The 18185-nt window shown below is 48.8% G+C and overlaps 1 protein-coding gene across 2 annotated transcripts in view; it reads right to left on the reverse strand.

Annotated features, from left to right (window-relative positions):
• The window catches only part of NPNT (nephronectin), a 325821-nt gene that overhangs the window by 297300 nt on the left and 10336 nt on the right, over positions 1-18185 (reverse strand). For both annotated transcript variants that reach the window (XM_069630946.1, XM_069630945.1), the window contains exon 2: positions 6674-6774. In XM_069630946.1, the coding sequence (XP_069487047.1) occupies positions 6674-6774 (101 nt within the window). The remainder of the gene's footprint in view (positions 1-6673; positions 6775-18185) is intronic.

An 18185-nucleotide genomic window follows, 5' to 3' on the forward strand; every position in this document is an offset into this window, starting at 1 on the left:
ACTCCTCGAAGGCCTCCTGTCATCCTCCCTTATTCCCCCTGAGAAGTGTCCTACACGTGGCTGCATGCCCTATCAATGGTCTGCACAGATTTGACCACATCACCCCGGCCCTCATCAATCTTCACTGGCTCCCACTGCACGCACAAATCACCTTCAAGTCTTCCTGCATCATCTATAAGGCAGTCGCACTCAAGTCACCCGGCTACCTTGTGGAGAAACTCAGCATCTCCGGCGGACAGCGCACCACCAAAAGCCACGACACGTGCAGACTTGAAATCTGCTGCTGCAAAAAGGAAAGGACCAGAAAACAAGCCTTCTCTGCCTACACCCCACGACTATGGAACCTGATCCCCATCAGCATCAGACTCGCCCCCACACTCCTACAATTCAGAAAACAACTCAAGACCTACCTCTGTAAGGAATCTATGTGCCTCAACACCTAGGCCATCACACCGCACCTCGCGCCACCTGACTAGCTAGACGGCACCTGTCCATCTCCTCCCCGCCTCCCGGTACAGCTGTACCCCTCCTCTGTGCCCCTCTGTATCTCCCCCACTGTATATCTGGTCTGTTCTTACCTCTGAAAAGCGCTCCATTATGTATCTGCATGATTGTATCTCTGTAAAGCGCTCCCTTGCTTCTTGAAGTTAGGTCGACGCTTAATAAATACCATAATAATAATGCCTCTGCCCTGTTTTGGCCTGACAGACAGTCACCCGTGAACCAAGACCAATTAACTTCACTACAGGAGGAAGCATTCTTCCCCTCTCTCCCTCCCCATGTAAAATATGAGCAAGCAACCGAGCGCGCACCCTTCCCAGGAGGAAACTGTGGTTTTTAGAGAAAAAGGTTAAGCTCAACATATAATCTCTCAGCAACAGTCACCTAACCTGCTGTGCTAGCTTGCAGCTTTCCGCTTTGGGTTTCAGGTGGATCTCTGATACTGCTTAAAGTCACAGCATTAGCAACAGTGAAGTTCATGTACATGGCTCAAATGCCAAATGTGCTCCATCTCCTGCAGCATTGACAATGCGGGCAGGCCTCATCTGTGAAGTACAGTGGCCAACTGAGTGTGGCAAATCACACTCATATAGGTGACGCTGCCAAAATGATCCTGAGCATTCATAACCAATGCCTTAAGTGGCATGGTAAAACGAGCATAGGCTCATCAAGGAGGCAGGGCCTTACAATGGGGGCGTCTGCCGGCCCGTTAAGCCATGCCCCTTTAACGAGCCCCAGTTTATTGGGCTGCAGGCACCCCCACCGGGCAGCCCTTTGCAGAGATCAGCACCCCAACCCCCCAAGGAAGAGATTGCTAATCTCTGCATCTCTTAACTAAAGGAATGCTTAGTGGGGGTCTACACCAGGCATTTTCTTCTTTAATGGTGGCTGGCGCTGACCCCTGCCAAGCATCCCTTTGCAGGGATCCTCGTCTGAGGATCCCTGCATCCCTTATATAAAAGGGATGCCTGGCGGGGGGCAGCACCACATGTTTTCAGCCTTAATGGCGGTGTTGCCCCTCACCAGGCATTCCTTTAACTAAGAGATGCAGCAATCATGCTCAGATGATTTCTGCATCTCTTAGTTAAAGGTATGCCTTGCGAGGGACTGATCCAACCATTAAGGATGAAAAGGTGAAGCAGCTGGAAGGCAAAGCAACGAGTGAGGCTGCAGATTCTAGAAAAAAGGCCTTGGTTTACAGCAGCCTCACCTTTTTTCTATATATAATGGTGGGGCCGGGCCAAAGGCATCTCTTGGTTAAAGGGATGCCTCGCAGATGGCGGCACCACCATAATGGAGGAAAGGCCTTTTGTTTCTAAAGCATGAAGCTCTCGCACATAAGCGAGAGCTTCAGGCTGCTAGGGGATATTTGGGAGCCCCGGCAGGGCTTCTTCTCAGAACAATTCTTCTTAGCCTGCTGGGCCTCTGCCCCGGCTTGCCCGAGGCCACTTAACGCCCTGGTCATAACAATGGGTCTGATACTAAAAGCTTATGCAGTCGTGCACAAGCAAATGTTGCCCTTGCATAAAATGCGTGAATGGGTGTTCGCAAAGCTCTCTTGTAGGTGCATCTCTGCAGCTTTGCACCCACAGGCCCGTTTACACTTTTGTTCGAAAGGATATGTGTTGTGCGGTTGCTCTTGACACAATGGCAGCACACTCCTTATTCACAAAGAGGTCTATCGTGGGGGCATGTTTGCCAGGCACACTGTCACTTGCACTAAGTGGAAGTGCAAGGCCACACTAACTTGACCCCTTTCATAGCAGAACCCCAGTTCTAACCCCCTCTCACCCTCACTTCATGCTTGGTGTCAATCATAATTATGTTCTGGTCTGATTGGGTTTTGCCAGAGAGTTTACACACTTTTGGCTTTCAATTAAGTTTGCCTTTTAAATCCAACCTAATGTAGCTACTAGACAGCTCAGAAGTGCAGAAGTAGGGCTAACATACAAATAAATAGGTACCTGTTACGCCACATCCAGACCTGACTGGACTCACAAACCATCTCAGCAACTTGGACTATCAACAAGCCTCCAGCCTTGGTCGATTTATGCAATCACTCCTTTGCCACTGAAACTTTCCCCTCCCCCTTAAGTACTCTCATGTGCACCCCCTTCCAAAGAAGCCCTCGGCCAATCCTTCCTCTCCAGCTAACTATTGCCCGATCTCCATCCCTCCTTTCCTGGGCAAACTCTTGGAATAGCTGGCCATCTCCCAGCTTAATCTACACACTGAATCTGTTGGTTGCCTCCATGTCCACCAGTCTAGCTTTAAAGCTGCCAGAAGCACGGAAACCGCTCTCCTGAACACCCATGAAGACTTGCTCTACAATCTTGACTCTAATCTCCCTTCTGTCCTCATTCTCCTCTAACTATCCTCTGCTTTTGATACGGTCGACCATGCCATCCGGCTCAATCACCTCCGCAAGAACCTTGGTATTACTGATCAGGCCATGGCCTGGTTGACCTCCTTTCTCACCGACCAACCCTCCCAGGTCCAGCTGGGGTCTTTCCTCTTTTCTATCCCTCTCTCTACTTGTTGTGTTCCCCAGGGGTCTAACCTCTCTCCCTGGCTATTCAACTACTACCTGGCACCTCTTTCCCACTGTATCGCTACTTTCTGCTCCAATTTTCAATGTTATGCGAACGACACTTGTTTCTCTTTGAGGCTCCCCTCAGATACCTCTGCTTCTTCTCTCATACCAGACTGTCTGGCCACAATTCAGGAATGGTGTGTCACCAATGATCTCTGCCTTAATGCCATTAGGACTGAGATCCTCCTCATTGGGACACCCGCTCCCTCCTTTCCTCTCTCTCTCTGGCCGCCCACTCTGGCCCCTCTTCCTGTTCCTTCCTGTGAGGCTAAGAACCTTGTTGTCATCTTTCGACTTCAACCTCTCCTCCTCTCCTCACATCTCTGACATCTCTAATAAGTCAAACTATAGGCTGGACCTCCTCAGAGGTATTTTTCCTTTGCTCACTTTCCCCCAGACGCTCACTGTCTCCAGAGCTCTGGTCCTCTCTAGGCTGGACTGTTGCAACAGCCTCTTTCTAAATCTTCCTGCCTCTACTCTTCGACCATTACAACTTATACAGAACAGGACTGCAAGACATGTCCTTGGCCTCAAGCCCAGGGATCACATCTCTCCAGCTCAGGAATATCTTCACTGGTTCCCTGTGGCTGCAACGATCAAGTTCAAGACCCTCTGCATCGTCCACAAGGCTTTCTAGGGCCTGACACTGCTCTACCTCCAACTTTCTCTTCCAAAGCATCTTCCTTCTTGAGCTCTCCTCTCACCCACCTCCAACTCTCTGAGGGTCAGCCGCTTCTCCAAGCAGAGAGTTGGCGGCAGATCTACCTTCTTGGCTGGGGCCCTCCTCAGAACAGCCTTCCTGCCCCTCTCACCTTGAGCAGAACCACCTATGGTTCCTGAAGCAACTCAAGACCTTCCTTTTCGCTTCCGCTTTCTCTCTTCCTCTCCCCTGCTGATGCACCTGACTGCTCCGCACACTGGTCACCTTCAACTCTGGCCCAGGCTCCTGCATGTCCAGTTGCCCTTGCTCTGTCTCCAGGCTCCCCAGCACTTAAGGGTCTGTATCTGCAACCCTACAGTCCCTTCTATCTGCACTTATGAGCACTTCCCTCTTCCCCTCCCCCTGACACTTCTCCCCTTCCATCTACCCCGCACTTGCACGATCTGACCGACACAAGGCCTAGTAAGATCGTTATTTTGTCCTCCCTATGTTTCCCCCTCCTTGTCTTGATATGTCTAGAAACACTTGCGTACAGGCACGTTATAAATGCCATATCATATCATAATCCCCACAAGCCACAATTTCACAGGACTCCTAAAACCGGACCGACACATAGCACACAGCTAGCCTCAATCACCATCATATTACAGGTGAAAAATAGGTCTACTCTAAAAGGAGCCAACAGGAAGCCCTACAAAAAGTTTGACATACACCAAAAAAAAGACCACAGAAAAAAGAAAGACTTCAAATGGTGTTGAAAAAATTGACGTGCCCGAAAGATCTGAAGAGGGCATGTCAATTCATCCGGCTGCGCACTGAGAGAGCCCGATCACCAAGTCCTGGTGCACGATCCTGCGCTTGAGGAGGGCATGGCTGGCCCTCAGCCTACTCAGGTGCCCTTACCAAGAGCGGGCGGAGAGAGGTGAACTCCCAAGGGAGCTTAGACTGCATGGCATATACACTGCGCTGGTTTTCTATTCTCGTGCAGTATATGTTCTGCTCTATTGGAGGGACTTATCCTTTTACCTTTTTTTGTATTAATTATTAAAAAATGCAAGAAATATAGATCAAATCAAAAAAGGCTAGAATGGGATATTTTTGGTCTGAGCAGACAGAGATTCAGTCAAAGGTCATCGAAGGGACCTTTGATGGGTCATCCACGTCCAGTCAACACCCCTCTTAAAACCCAGAGTTAAATACTTCTCTGTCCTTAGGCTTTACAATGAAGTGTACAGACATTGCTCGGCCAGAGGTCATACAGAGGTTTAGAGAACGGAAGGCCCAGCTTGGATCTGACAGCAGGCGACAGAGTGCACCAAATCGAGGCTGCGTGCCCGGTTCTGCCTCAGGGCTGCAGCTAGTTGGCTTCCTTGTTGAGCTCTATTCTAATCTTCAAAACATACAAAAGTAGCATAGGACGCAAATGCATTGCATGACACTTGCAGACTATGCCTCATCATATATATCCATGCAAAGCGTTGGCCAAAGGGCGCCACTAAGTCTGATGCATGAGATTCCAACTCTGGGACTTTTCTTGGCCTGCTCCGCTTTGAACTTGAGGGGTACTCTGGGGGTTCTGTACAAACGAGCACCGACACCTCTCGCTCCACGAGTATGAACCCCAATCTCAGCTCGCTGAACACTCGGGGTACTACGTTGATGCCGGGCTCAAGGTAAGAGTGGACTATTGGTCAATGTGTACATTATTATGCCACTCTCGTTTAACAAACCCACCCTGCTAAAGTCGAACATCGGTTTGATTAATTGGCCGCTACGTCTATTGGAGAGGCTGATTAGTGCTGGAGTTCGTGAAGAAAGTAACTAATGAAACAGTCCTTCCTACGCCTCCCCTTCACACGCTAAAACAGGAGATACTGGTGTCCCGGGATGACATCACTCATTATTTACTACACTCCGCCAAATTGTGAATTGTGTATAAATCATAACCACTGCTATTGCTCTCTGCAAACCTCTAAACCATCACATTTCAGCCTGCCATTACAGAAGAGGAATACACATATGCAAGTCAGGCTTGGTCCCACCCCAGAAGGGGCACTCCAGACTGAACTGCTAGGTCACATCCCTTCTGCACAAGACCACAGGCAACGCCGTACATGTTTCAGCCTCAATGGGCATCATCAGGGCTGTGTAGTTTGGATCTCTGGGCAAAGCAAGCTCGGGACCCGGATACGGGTATGCCCATCCCAATTAGGGTGACAAAGAAAACTGAAAATTGCCGTCAGGTTGGGATGGTGGAGTGGATTTAAAATGGGACTCCCCTCAAAAGGAGTCCATAATATGCCATATTAATTTAAGACTCTAAGACTCGAAACCTATATTTTCACATAAAAGCTGCCCTTCCTGCATCTTTTATGGTTACTTGAATATCAAGGAAAAAGGAACCGTGAACTGTAACTATCTCTGCAACCCTTCATGGGCAGTCAAAAGGCAACAATGCAGAGACTCCATCCCTGAAGAGCGTGATTCTGATATACAGAATTTTCTGTTAGGTCCCTGTGCCACACCATACCCAAAGCCCTTCTCTTCTGTGACGAGGGATATTGGGGCTGACACAATGCTGGACAGAATTTGTAAATGTAAGCTTCACCAATGAATTCCCTGCTACCCATCTCAGGTGGGAGAGACCCAAATAGACACCCTGGGTTTGGGATATTCTGCAGTCTATTCTTGCCTGGTACCCTGAGTATAGCTCTTCCCCGCTTTCGCTTCCACTGTGTATGTGCACATGCTGCGCGGGACGCTGCATAAAGCAGAGTACCTGCCCCATACCAGTCAATATGCCACGTGCAAAGCGCTTTACTGAGTAGGTCCCTGCTGTGGTTGTGCGTGTGTGTGTGTGTCTACGTGTAAAAGCCCCATCTAAGTGGCTACAAGCCCCAAGCGGTGGTTGTACTCACGTTGACATTGGCCCCATGACTGCCGCGCCCAACCCCAGCAGCAATCGATTCGACTTCCATACCGACAAAGCCCCGGCGACGAGGCCATTGGTCTGGGCCACCTAGGGAAACAAAGACAACATTGCATAGGTAAAAGTGGGAAGCCGAAAATAACATGCATGCTATTGGCATTGGATTTATCACAATAAAAACATTAAACAGGTCAACCGAGGAACACTATTTAATGAGAGGATCTCTGCCCTTTCTGCATTTTGGGAAATCCCAGAATGGCTATTGGCATCTCAAACTGTGCATGTGCACAAAAGAAGTGTCACCACTTTGAATCCAGGGTGTGGATGCTGTGTTGCACTTGGCAAGAACAATGTAAGCATTCAACACCTCGGAAACAGCGAGTTGAATTGCAAGCCCCAGGGAGGTTGGTGGAAGATCAAAAGGTGGCATGCCATAAATAAGCTCTAAAGTATCCCATATGCAACTCTTCATCTAAATTCAAACCATTTTCAGGGGGGCCTGATTCAATCATGTGTTTTCATTTTAGTTGGATTCAATGGTTTGTAAAAAAAAACCTTTAATACAACAATTCAAATCTATTTAAAAAAATCTTTAACTCGTAGCTCAGTTCCAGTTGATAACTTTAATGCATAACATACATCCAGTATATGGTAATACATTTATAATGTGCAAATTGCATTGAGCTCACATCTCAGATGGTTTCCCGGCTGCTACCTAAGCAACCAGATAACATTCCTTCAATTTCCTCCCAATCATGTGCCGTGATTGGATACTGGCTAAACACATGAAGACATGCACACTGCTAATCCCCAAAAAGCACACAATGGCCACAAATCACTTTCCGCCAACACATCATGTTGTAAATGTAACTCTTGAAGAAGGTTCCTCCTCCAGACTTCAAGCCTAGGACCGGATTCTAAGAAACGTTTTGATGACCCGGTCTCCTTCTAAAGGGCCAATAGTGATTGGCCAAGCGAATGTTACGCCACACGCCAGTAATCTCTCTAGTTCCTTGGCAGTTGGTTAAACGAAATTTTAAGAATCGATGCCTCTTCTCTGGACATATCAGCCTGAGGTATGGTTGCAATTGCTGTGTACAAGTAATTTTTGATTATACTTTTACGTGAAACTTTTCCTTTCCAGCTGTTCATAGTCTGTTTGATTATCTTTAGATATCATTATTTTCATCACCTTTATACATTATAAAAAGTTATCCAAATCATCCCAGTTGATTCCCACTTTATTAAAGACAGAACTACCTGTCGCCCATACCTAAAACCCAACTGTGGATGTTGCCTGGGAAATTCAGATTCCTTAGCAAACATAGCATCTGACCCCACCCCTCCCAACCATAATGCCCCCGATAAAGGAAGAATCTTGCAGATGCTAATCTTGAGAGCGGTGGCAGTGCCATTGCAAGGCTTATACAAGGCTCCCCGATAGGTCAAAGCAAATACGCCACATAACGCCTTGTAGTGTATACAGCCGTATTGAGTCTTCCAATTCCCAAACCTCTGCTCCAAAGAGAACACTAGGCACATTGTTCCCTGTGTATGCAGTTACAAGCGGTTGCAGGGAGTCTCTGCAACGGCGTTATTAAAGTACCTTGTGCTGCCATCAAAGAACCGCCTTTATTCTTCCGGGTTCCTTTCAAGAGTCCTCATGATAGCTTCCTATTATGACTTGAACTCTTTCACTACTTACAATCTGTTCTGGCCGATAGAACATATAGCTGTAGGGAAGATTGTTTTCCTGACACACATCATTTTCGATTTTCTGTGGCTTAGCGACAAATCATTCTGTTGGCAATATTACTCCATACGACCTACTAAATATTGTTAAAAAAATACTGGTAGTATCAAAGAGGATTATGTCATCTGCATAACTCTCAAAGGTTGAATGTGGTTCACGCCAGGTTTAGGCTGAAAAGAGCAGACAGTAGCTGGGGCTTGTGATAAATCAGCTAGGTCATGTAAAGGTAGCGAGGCTGACCACCCAGGCTGAACTCTGTAAAAAGTGAAAGGGTGAGCTCAGATTACACCCTAACAAAGATTTAGTAAAAATATAGGGTTTTAACCTATTCAAATTATAATCTTATATTCACAGGAAGTATCACACAATAATACTTGGTAGAACCATGAATAAAAAAGAAACAGGAAAAGAAATGGGCAACCGGTCATCAAAGAAGAGCAAAAATAGCCATGCAATGCAAAGTAAGGCGATATCCGACTCCTTATTTGGCTTAAGATATAATAGTTGAGAACTTCTTCACCTGATCACTACGCAACGATGGGTGCTTAGCTAGTCTCTGGCTGTGTTGGAGGCTGCAAATCTTTCTGGCAGTCCAGTGTGCATGCTTGCATAACATCAGGGACAGTTGCGAGACCAGAAGTTCCATCCTGCGCCTGTGGCCTGTGCCGTGAGGCTGAGGCTCCATGCACTCGCTGATTTTCCCTGACTGGTTTACCGTGGGTCCTTTAAGGTTATGACACTCCCAATCATCCTGTTCCCTGTGCCAGTCTCCTTGCACATTCAGCTGGATAGGCTGCATTGAGCGTGGGCAACCTGTGATTCCAGTAGGGTACACTCTGGCCTACACTGTGGGTGACTCTACAGGAACCCTGGTGTAAAGATAGAAATGGCGACATTGTAGTTCTTACAAGGAAATAAGTGTGATTTTGTCGGATATGTTCATGGCTACCGTGGGCTACAATGGTCAAAACAAAAGAGACCGGTTGTGTGTAGGGTGTCTGGATCCAAGCCCAAAGCCGCACTTAAGGTTAAGCCTGAGAGAATGCCCGCGAGAGAGGAGCATGCCAGACCCACCCCCAGTGATTGGGTGGCTGCCAAAGGTTCGAAAGAATGCAACCCTCTGATTGGGAGCTGAATTATTCTGACCCCAATGCCCCCTAACAACCTCAGAGTCGGCATCCTTGGCTGGCAATATCTGTGTACGGATGCCAAGATATGCAGGAAGATGTCAGCCCATGGACAGACCGTGAGGACCTAGCCACACCTGTAACCTGCCAAGACCCGCTCTGAGGGCAACGCTCAGACCCAGTCCCCACTAGAGAAACCTGCATGTGGCCAGAGAGAGGCGCAGCATGCTGCCCCCTTCCCCTGGCCATGCCGGAGCAAGCCTAGAACCGTGCACCCCCCCCCCCCGGAAGCCTGGCTTGACTGACTCACTGCTCTGATCCAGACGATGAAGAGGCAAGAGCACATCCCCTCGAGGCGTCTCATCCCTGACCAACTCTGAGGTCTGAAGTTACAAAGCTGAGTCAGGGTAGATCCTGGGAGGACATCAGGTCTGGCGTCCTCATCTCCCATGCATCGCATCTGTGTGTGGCATCTGGTGCCACTGCCTGGTCCCACACTCTGCTGAGTGCACATGTATCGTTTGCATCACCTCTACAGGGATCGATCGAAAATAACATTTGATAAGCAGGAGCTAAAAGATTTGATAAGCAGGCTTTCCAGGGTCCTATATAACCATGAATAACGAAAAACACCATAGTCCACACCTGGTATCTCAATGCAATGAGCAGCCAGCTCTCATGTTCTCAAAGATTGTTCCCCGCTCTCATCAGCTGGGTCTCTAACGTCCGAGGTCCTGCAAGGTAGACGGAGGAGCATGGCTTGGCTCTTCTTTCTTTCTTTCTTTCTTTCTTTCTTTCTTTCTTTCTTTCTTTCTTTCTTTCTTTCTTTCTTTCTTTCTTTCTTTCTTTCTTTCTTTCTTTCTTTCCTTCCTTCCTTCTTTCCTTCCTTCCTTCTTTTTTTCTCTCTCTCCTCCTCTCTCTCCCCCTCCCAAGATGGCAAGCTTGTCTCACATAACCCCTGTCCTCTTGTCCTGGTAATATCTCCTTCTCCCCATCTTGACACTCACCCCTGTGCCCTGCCCAGAAAGCCCCTACCGACCTCCAATCTCTTACTCTGTCATCTTCACTCCCTTGGGGACAGCAATCTTCACTCTGCAGGTCTCCCTTGCTGTACCACCTTCTTTACTCCTTTAAGACACCTGTTTTAACTTTCTAGATCTTTTTCTCTATCACCCTCTTCACCCATGTGGGCACTGTCATCTCTGCTTTCCAAAATCTGGAAAACTCCAGCATGCGCTCTTCAAAATGTCTCTGTGAATCCAGCACCGCCCTTCTCCAAATCTCTGGGTTCACACCTTCGACCTTCCTCGAAAGCTTGTGCTTCCTCCTACACATGCCCCCAAAACCTCCATCCCTTTCTCAAAATCTCAGGGTGAACGCCACACCACTTTACGTTCCCCAAATCTTGGGGTGACCCCCGCATGCTCCCCCTCAAATATCGCGGGATGACACTCTACACCTCTTTTTTCAAATCTCAGGGTGACCCCTGCACTCCCTCTCCCAAATCTCGGCTTCACACTCCTCAGGTCTCACACGAGATTGTCTCCTCCTCTCGCCTTCATTTCTCAAACTCCTCCCGCCCGCTGCTTCTTCAATGGTCTCAATCTCTCCAGCAACTCCCCTGCCAGACTGAGCTTCCTGGCTCATATTATGAGGGACTCTGGGTGAGGGGGCTGCACCTGTGTTATCCAGAGATTAGCTGTACCTGATTGGTTAATGTGCCCTGGCTGAATTGGACTGCAAGGGGGCTGGGCCTAATCTAGTTGAGGGCATGCCGCCATCTTGGATTTACATGTTTTACTCTGTGTCTCCCCCCCTGGCGTTAACTGAGCTGGAGTCCCTGGTTCATTGGTTTGGAAGTCAAGAAATCCTGTGGTAAGCCTGAAAAATACTCTTTCCTTTAAAACACCCTCCCTGAGCAGGGATATTGAACCATTGCAGCTCACATCGTTCTAATCATAGAAAATGACTTGGTTTTTAACTGCACTGAACTTGCCACTGTGTCATATATTGTGCTACCTCTGCCGAGGGTCTGTAAATGGTTCCCTCTAGAGAGAAAAAGTCTCTCTTTTTCTCTGTCACTGGGTTTGGTTGCAGTATTGTCCGGGGTCCTGGACGGCTTTGTGGGGGTTGGATTGCGAGTGTCCTCTGCCTTATAGCGGGAGTCAGAGCGTGTCATCCTGTGTATCCGACCGTGGCCTGGATTCTCATCTAACATGTCACCCGCATGGGCACTTGGTTACTTGCTCATCTGTTTGGCGCCTTCCTTTCCCTCATTCAATTCCACTCACTGTGCTGCCAAAGGGGTGTAACCTTAGGTTTTCAAACACAGCGAAAGAGTCAAAGTTGAAATACATGTTCAGTGGGGCATTTTTTAGGTGAACTCACTGCAGTAAACAGCTATGACATTTATAACCCACCAGCCAATTGAAAAAGTCTGAGAAAGAATTGTAATCGTAGCGACACCGATTGTTGCCAGCAGATGCGACGGGCCACTCTCTCGTAGCGACACCGATTGTTGCCAGCAGATGCGACGGGCCACTCAAAAGGTGGAGGACCAGTTCTTGAGTAGTGAGGCTGTTCTGGGACAGGGTATTTCAGTCTGCGTTCTTTCTCTCACGCCAGTGCGTCATGTGTGTAAGAAATGGCGGGATACAGTGCTCCTTTTAGGAGGCCGTCACCGTCGACCAAAGCGCTGGCCTGATTCAGTTCTCTGGGAAAGCCTTGCTAGTTCACAGCGCATTAAACCTGTACCCATAGTGTTTCCTGTATCATAATGATATAAAACAGTAGTGTGTGTTTACGAAAATAATCTGCCAAGGTTAGATTTTTGCTAAGAAAAGGAGCCGAAAACAGCATTTTGCATAGTTAACGCCGCGAAAAGTTGCGGGAATTGAAACCTGATTTAATATGAATGAGCCTAAAATACAAAGGGCCCGATTCATGGAAAAGCGCGCAGAGATCCTGCAAAGGCTGCGCGCCGAGTACGCCTCAGCGCGAGCATGCGTGCAGAAGTTATTCTGCGCGCTCACCGTATTCATGGAATTGCTCGTGCAAAGTGACCGTACACGCAAGTCGTGGCCAGAATGCCCCCCCGACACGCCCCCATGCAAAGCAAAAAGAGTCAGCACCCCTATCCTAACATCTTACATTTCTGCTATGGTTTGCGCTGGTCGTCTGGTGCACCCCGATCTTAACATCCTACACGTCTGCTATGGTTTGCGCTGGTCGTCTGGTGCACCCCGATCTTAACATCCTACACGTCTGCTATGGTTTCCGCTGGTCTTGTGGTGCACCCCGATCCTAACATCCTACACTTCTGCTATGGTTTGCGCTGGTCTTCTGGTGCACCCCGATCCTAACATCCTGCACATCTGCTATGGTTTGCGCTGGTCTTTTGGTGCACCCCGATCCTAACATCCTACACATCTGCTACGGTGCGCACTGGTCTTCTGGTGCACCTCGCTCCTAACATCCTACTCTTCTATCCTACTCTTCTGCTATGGCTTACATTCTACTCTTCTGCTATGGCTTGCTCTGGTCGTCTGGTGCACCCCGATCTTAACATCCTACACATCTGCTACGGTGCGCACTTGTCTTCTTGTGCACCCCGATCCTAACATTCTACTCTTCTGCTATGGTTTGCGCTGGTCGTCTGGTGCACCCCGATCCTAACATTCTACTCTTCTGCTATGGCTTGCTCTGGTCGTCTGGTGCACCCCGATCTTAACATCGTACACGGCTGCTATGGTTTCCGCTGGTCTTGTGGTGTACCCCGATCCTAACATCCTACTCTTCTGCTATGGTTTGCATTGGCTCTACCAGCTCACCCTCAGCACTGGCCCTATCAGCTCACCTTTAATGTGTCACTCAGCACCCCCTCTTCCAATATAAACATAGTTTAATGACAGATAAGGGCGCTATCACCTCTGTGCACATCCTGTCTACTCTTCACACACAGACCCTGTGTGGTGCCCACATGTGTACATGCACAGCCTGAAATATTCTCTCTGCTCCACCACCACACGGATGCCTCTCTGTGCCACCCCTAATCTCTTCCTGGTGCATACTAGTGCATGGCTCAGCCCCACTTTCATCAGTGAATGAGTAGTGTCTGACATATCCCACAAACTGTGCATGTTACAACACTACTGCTAAAGCACTAAAGGGTCCCGTACCCTCCCCTTCACCCCCACATTATGTGATGTAGGATTTGCACAGCGCACCTATGCCACTGACACCGCTGTGGTGCAGAGAATCTTTTCCTGGGTTGCTGGATTCGTGGACTCTGGTGGGTAGGCGGGCAAGGAGGTGGACACCTATGGGCACCCCCGCCTCCTTCCAGTCAGAAGTGCACAGCTCTCCGTTCTGCCGCATGGAGATGGGCATGGCCCTGACCCAGCGCGTGGGAAGTATCGGTGCCATGGCCTCGCATCTCTGCATGGCTACATATCCCCCACCCGTGTACTGGTACATAGCTGCTCCCAATCTGAAGCGGTGCATGGCCCCCTGAACCCACGAAGCAAGGCATGGCCTTGCATAGCCCCTTCACACCTCAAAGCAGCGTGTGACCTATGCCATGCTGAAGGCCATTAGTCTGTCCTGGACTTGGAGCCAACGCTGCATGCGGGGACATCTAGACCCATGCATATAATAGAAAAAGTGAAACTACAAGTCCCAGCATACAAAGCGTTTTAGACCAAAGGCTCTCGAATGGCAGAAGATATCCCGCGTGAGAAGAGGTTACTTGGCTTTGAGCGAGGCAGGAATATTGTACATTAACTGGCATAGGACAATTTGGGACCTTGTGAGTCAATGTTGTCAAACGATGATCCAGGAACACGGTGATCCCTGGGCCATGGTGTTGAGTTTCAGTGCTTGGCAATATGATCACACTCTTGCTCTTTGTTGCGTTGTGTCTACTTCCTTCCTGGTCTTCTCTGCACGAAGGGTGATGTCATAAGAGTTCTGGGGAATGGTTGGCTTGGTTAGGCGCTCATGTTTGGGATTTTTGCTTTTGCGCGAGGGGTGGCAGGTGCATAATTTGCTCCGCTGTCATGTGGGTGTGTACCCTGTCTCTGGGTGGCGCGATGCTCAGGGCGTAAAGCGCGTCACCCAGTGATGGTGAAGTTACGTGTGCGTGTGCGGCCGGTTAATCCAGGTAGAGGTGTTGGATTGTGATAGGTGGTTAGGTGGACTGCACAATGATTTTGCGGTTCTATTGAATAGATTTATGATATGGGGGAGTGGTGCCGCTTTTCTCGTCTGCATGAAGTTCTGAACGTGGAATGGGGTATGACAGTTCGAGAGGGGCTGGCGGTGTGAGAGGGTGTGCCGGTGGGTATGATATGATAGGTTATTTATAACGCGCCTAATACCCAGAGGTTTCTAAGCGAGGACCCGGGGATCGAACTGTTGTTCTGTGTCGTCTTTCTTCCTAGGCGAGCACGTTGCCCCTGAGCTATGCTCCCGAGGCTCCTGGCATACTCTTCCCTCAATGGGACCCACGTTTGTGTACATTTTGGGAAGGTTTAAGGCTACGCCTGTGTCCCTCACTACTTGGACAACAGGAGCATCAAAAAGCGGTGGGGGTGGGTGCGGTATTGTAAATGGAAAGTAGAAGTGCAGGTTATCAACAGCGTAGGCTCTACGTGGGGTTCAGCCCTGGCTTTGCCCGAAAATTGTTCTTGTGCCAAGGCCCTGCCAGGGCTCCCGAGCTTAGTTCTATTAATCTCATGATGTCTGTCCCTCTCCTTGTCTCACTTTCAGGGTGCATCTCGCTCTATGTTTGTCTGTCCGGGTTCCCCGCTAGTCCCCCGCCCCCAACCCCACCACCCCCCAGTTATGTTCTCCCCCTCTCGCATTCTTGGTGAGAGTCCCTCTGTTGTTCAAGTTTGCGCCTCGGGAGCATGGCGCGCTGGAACAGTCCAGCCAGGTGCATGGAGCAGTGCTCAGATGAGGGCAAAGCTCGCCTTCACACCTGCTCGCCCTAATGAGTTGCTCTGGGTATTTTACTAAGGCGACATGCCCAATGTGGGGGCAATTCCAACCGTTTCTTGTAAATGCTAATACCAGAAAACCGTTGGGCTGCACCCAGCGCAGATGCAACCCAGAGAAGTGTCTGTGAACAAAGTAAGCGCCAAATGGCGCGAGGCACTTTTATTTATTTTGCATTTTTAAAGCTCACACAGCCCGCGGGCATCAAGGCGCTGTTACAGAAATAGTTTTATTTTGTTGCGTAAATGTTTCTTTGGCTTAGTTGCGTATTTATAACGTGCTTAAATACCCATAGGTTTCTAAGCACGGACCCGGGGATCGAACCTGTGTTGTTGCGTATCGTCTTGCTTTCAAGGCGAGCAATCAAAGTGAAAATAAAATACCAATTGAATGAACCACCAACATTGCCAGTCCTCACCCCTGCTCAGCTCCATAAAAATGATTACTCGGGGCCTAGTTCCTCTTCAACAGGTGCCCTTGCGGGAATGGATGCCGGTTTGTCAACTGTATCTGGGGCATAAACAATCTCTTCAACATACAATTCAAGCAGGCCTTATAACACCATAGCAGACTTCGCTCCCGGAGGCCCCACCCCCTGTGGGCGAGTGTGCGTGAGACCAGACCTCTACTCAGCGCACTGAGTAAACTCGCCACCTCTTAGTTCACGCTTCCATTCCCCTCATACGTGCACAGCAGGCCTCTGGAAGTTGGAGTTTGGCACAATATCTACCAGAGTCACATTTTATAGACCCCGAAAACTATTTCTCAAGTCGTCTGTGTCACCTCAGTACTGAAAGGAACCCTGGCTGGCTTGCGTGACAGCCAAACAGGTGGCTCCGCGGCGACATGTTGGCCTCTCTTTTGGATGCGAGGGAGGCGTGATGGGAGACAAGGCATGGTGGGGGGCACCGTTTTGCCCAGCAAATACTGCTGGGGCGGAACCTTCATCATGGCACAGTTTAGTACATTATTTTCATTTTCTCCAGCTCAGAGCATTCCTGGTGCCCAATATTGGTAAAAATGAGAAGTGCAAGTACTAGGGGGCATCTAGGGCCGGCCCGTTTACATCTCTATCATGGGCTAAAAACAGAACATGAATTAAAATATTTTTCAAAAAAGGTAGCAGGCGCTTCTCTCCAAAAAAAGCATAGCATGATAACCTGTTCTGTGGTTTTTTCCCACTTTGAGAGTTTGTAGCCATCGCTTTTTGCTCACTGTAACTTTAACAGATGGGAAATATCCATTTGCAAATCAGTCTTTGTCCCGCCCACATGGGCAGTCCAGCACCGAAATGCTATTGCAATTCCTCTCTGAACAAGAGTACCAACAGCAACCCCATACACGTGTTTCAGCCTTGTTGGGCCTCATCAGTGAGGTGGAGCTGTGCCTCTCTGAGCACAGTGAGCAAGGGGTCCATGTCTGGATGTCCCTAGGAAACGTAGGGTGACTAAACCTAAGTCCCTTAAACAATGAAAAAATAGTCCATAGGCGCCCCTATGTGAGAACGAACACGGCCCATTGTCCTGTTCTTTGGGAAGGTACCCACTGGCGAGTCCACAGCCACACTTAAGAGCTCACTGTAACTTTAACAGATGGGAAATAGCCATTTGCATATCAGTCTTTGTCCCGCCCACACGGGCAGTCAAGCAACAACATGCTATGGCAATTCCCTTCTGAACAAGAGTACCAACAGCAACCCATACATGTGTTTCAGCCTTGTTGGGCCTCATCAGTGAGGTGGAGCTGTCCCACTCTGAGCACAGTGAGCAAGGAGTCCACGTCTGGGTTCCCCCAGGTAACTCAGGGTGCCCAATCCCAAGTCCCTTGCAAATATTTTTCAAAAAAAGGTAGCAGGCACCCCTCTCCAAAAAGAACATGGCATGATAGATAACCTGTTCTGAGATGAGAGTTTGCAGCACACATTTTTTGCTCACTCTACCTTTCACAGATGGGAAATATCCATTTGCAAATCAGTCTTTGTCCCCACACTGTATTTACATGGCCGAGTTCCCGACATATGAGTTGCTACAGCCTTTGACTGGGAACTATGTTTTGTGCATTTTCTGTGATACAAGAGTTGGTAGGTTCTATGAACCAGTCTGGAATCTGATTTCTCTACTTGCACTAGGACGTGTTTTACACAAGCGAAAATTAAATCCACCCATCAATGCTAATTCAAAGTTATAGTTTATAAAAGCTTTGTAAGTGTAAGTATATCAAACATCAAGCTGCCATATACACAAATGTTCACATTATGATTATACCTGCGCATTTGGTATGTGCCGGTGCCCGTGCAGGGGAAAAAACTGCACTTGCCCCTGCGCAGTGCACTGCTGCGCAGCCTGCATTTGTCCAGTCAGTCTTACTCATTGTCAACTCGAAGTGGAGCATCCAGGCAGCGACGCGTGCTGCATCTGAGCAGGCAGCCTGAGCAAGCAGCCTCGGCCGGCCTCTGCGACGACCGCGTTTGACTGATTAGCAAGGGTGTTAGGCAAGATTGTATGCAGTACCCTGTGGGAGATTGCACCAGCCTTGTCCTCTTGGCAATAGTTAACCCAACCTTTGGTATAAGCATGTACTACACAAGTTGGTAGAGTGACTGAGCATCCAGGCTTATCTCCAGA

The sequence above is a fragment of the Ambystoma mexicanum genome, chromosome 6q, assembly GCF_040938575.1.
Source record: "Ambystoma mexicanum isolate Mex_15411 chromosome 6q, UKY_AmexF1_1, whole genome shotgun sequence".
NCBI classification, from domain to species: domain Eukaryota; kingdom Metazoa; phylum Chordata; class Amphibia; order Caudata; family Ambystomatidae; genus Ambystoma; species Ambystoma mexicanum.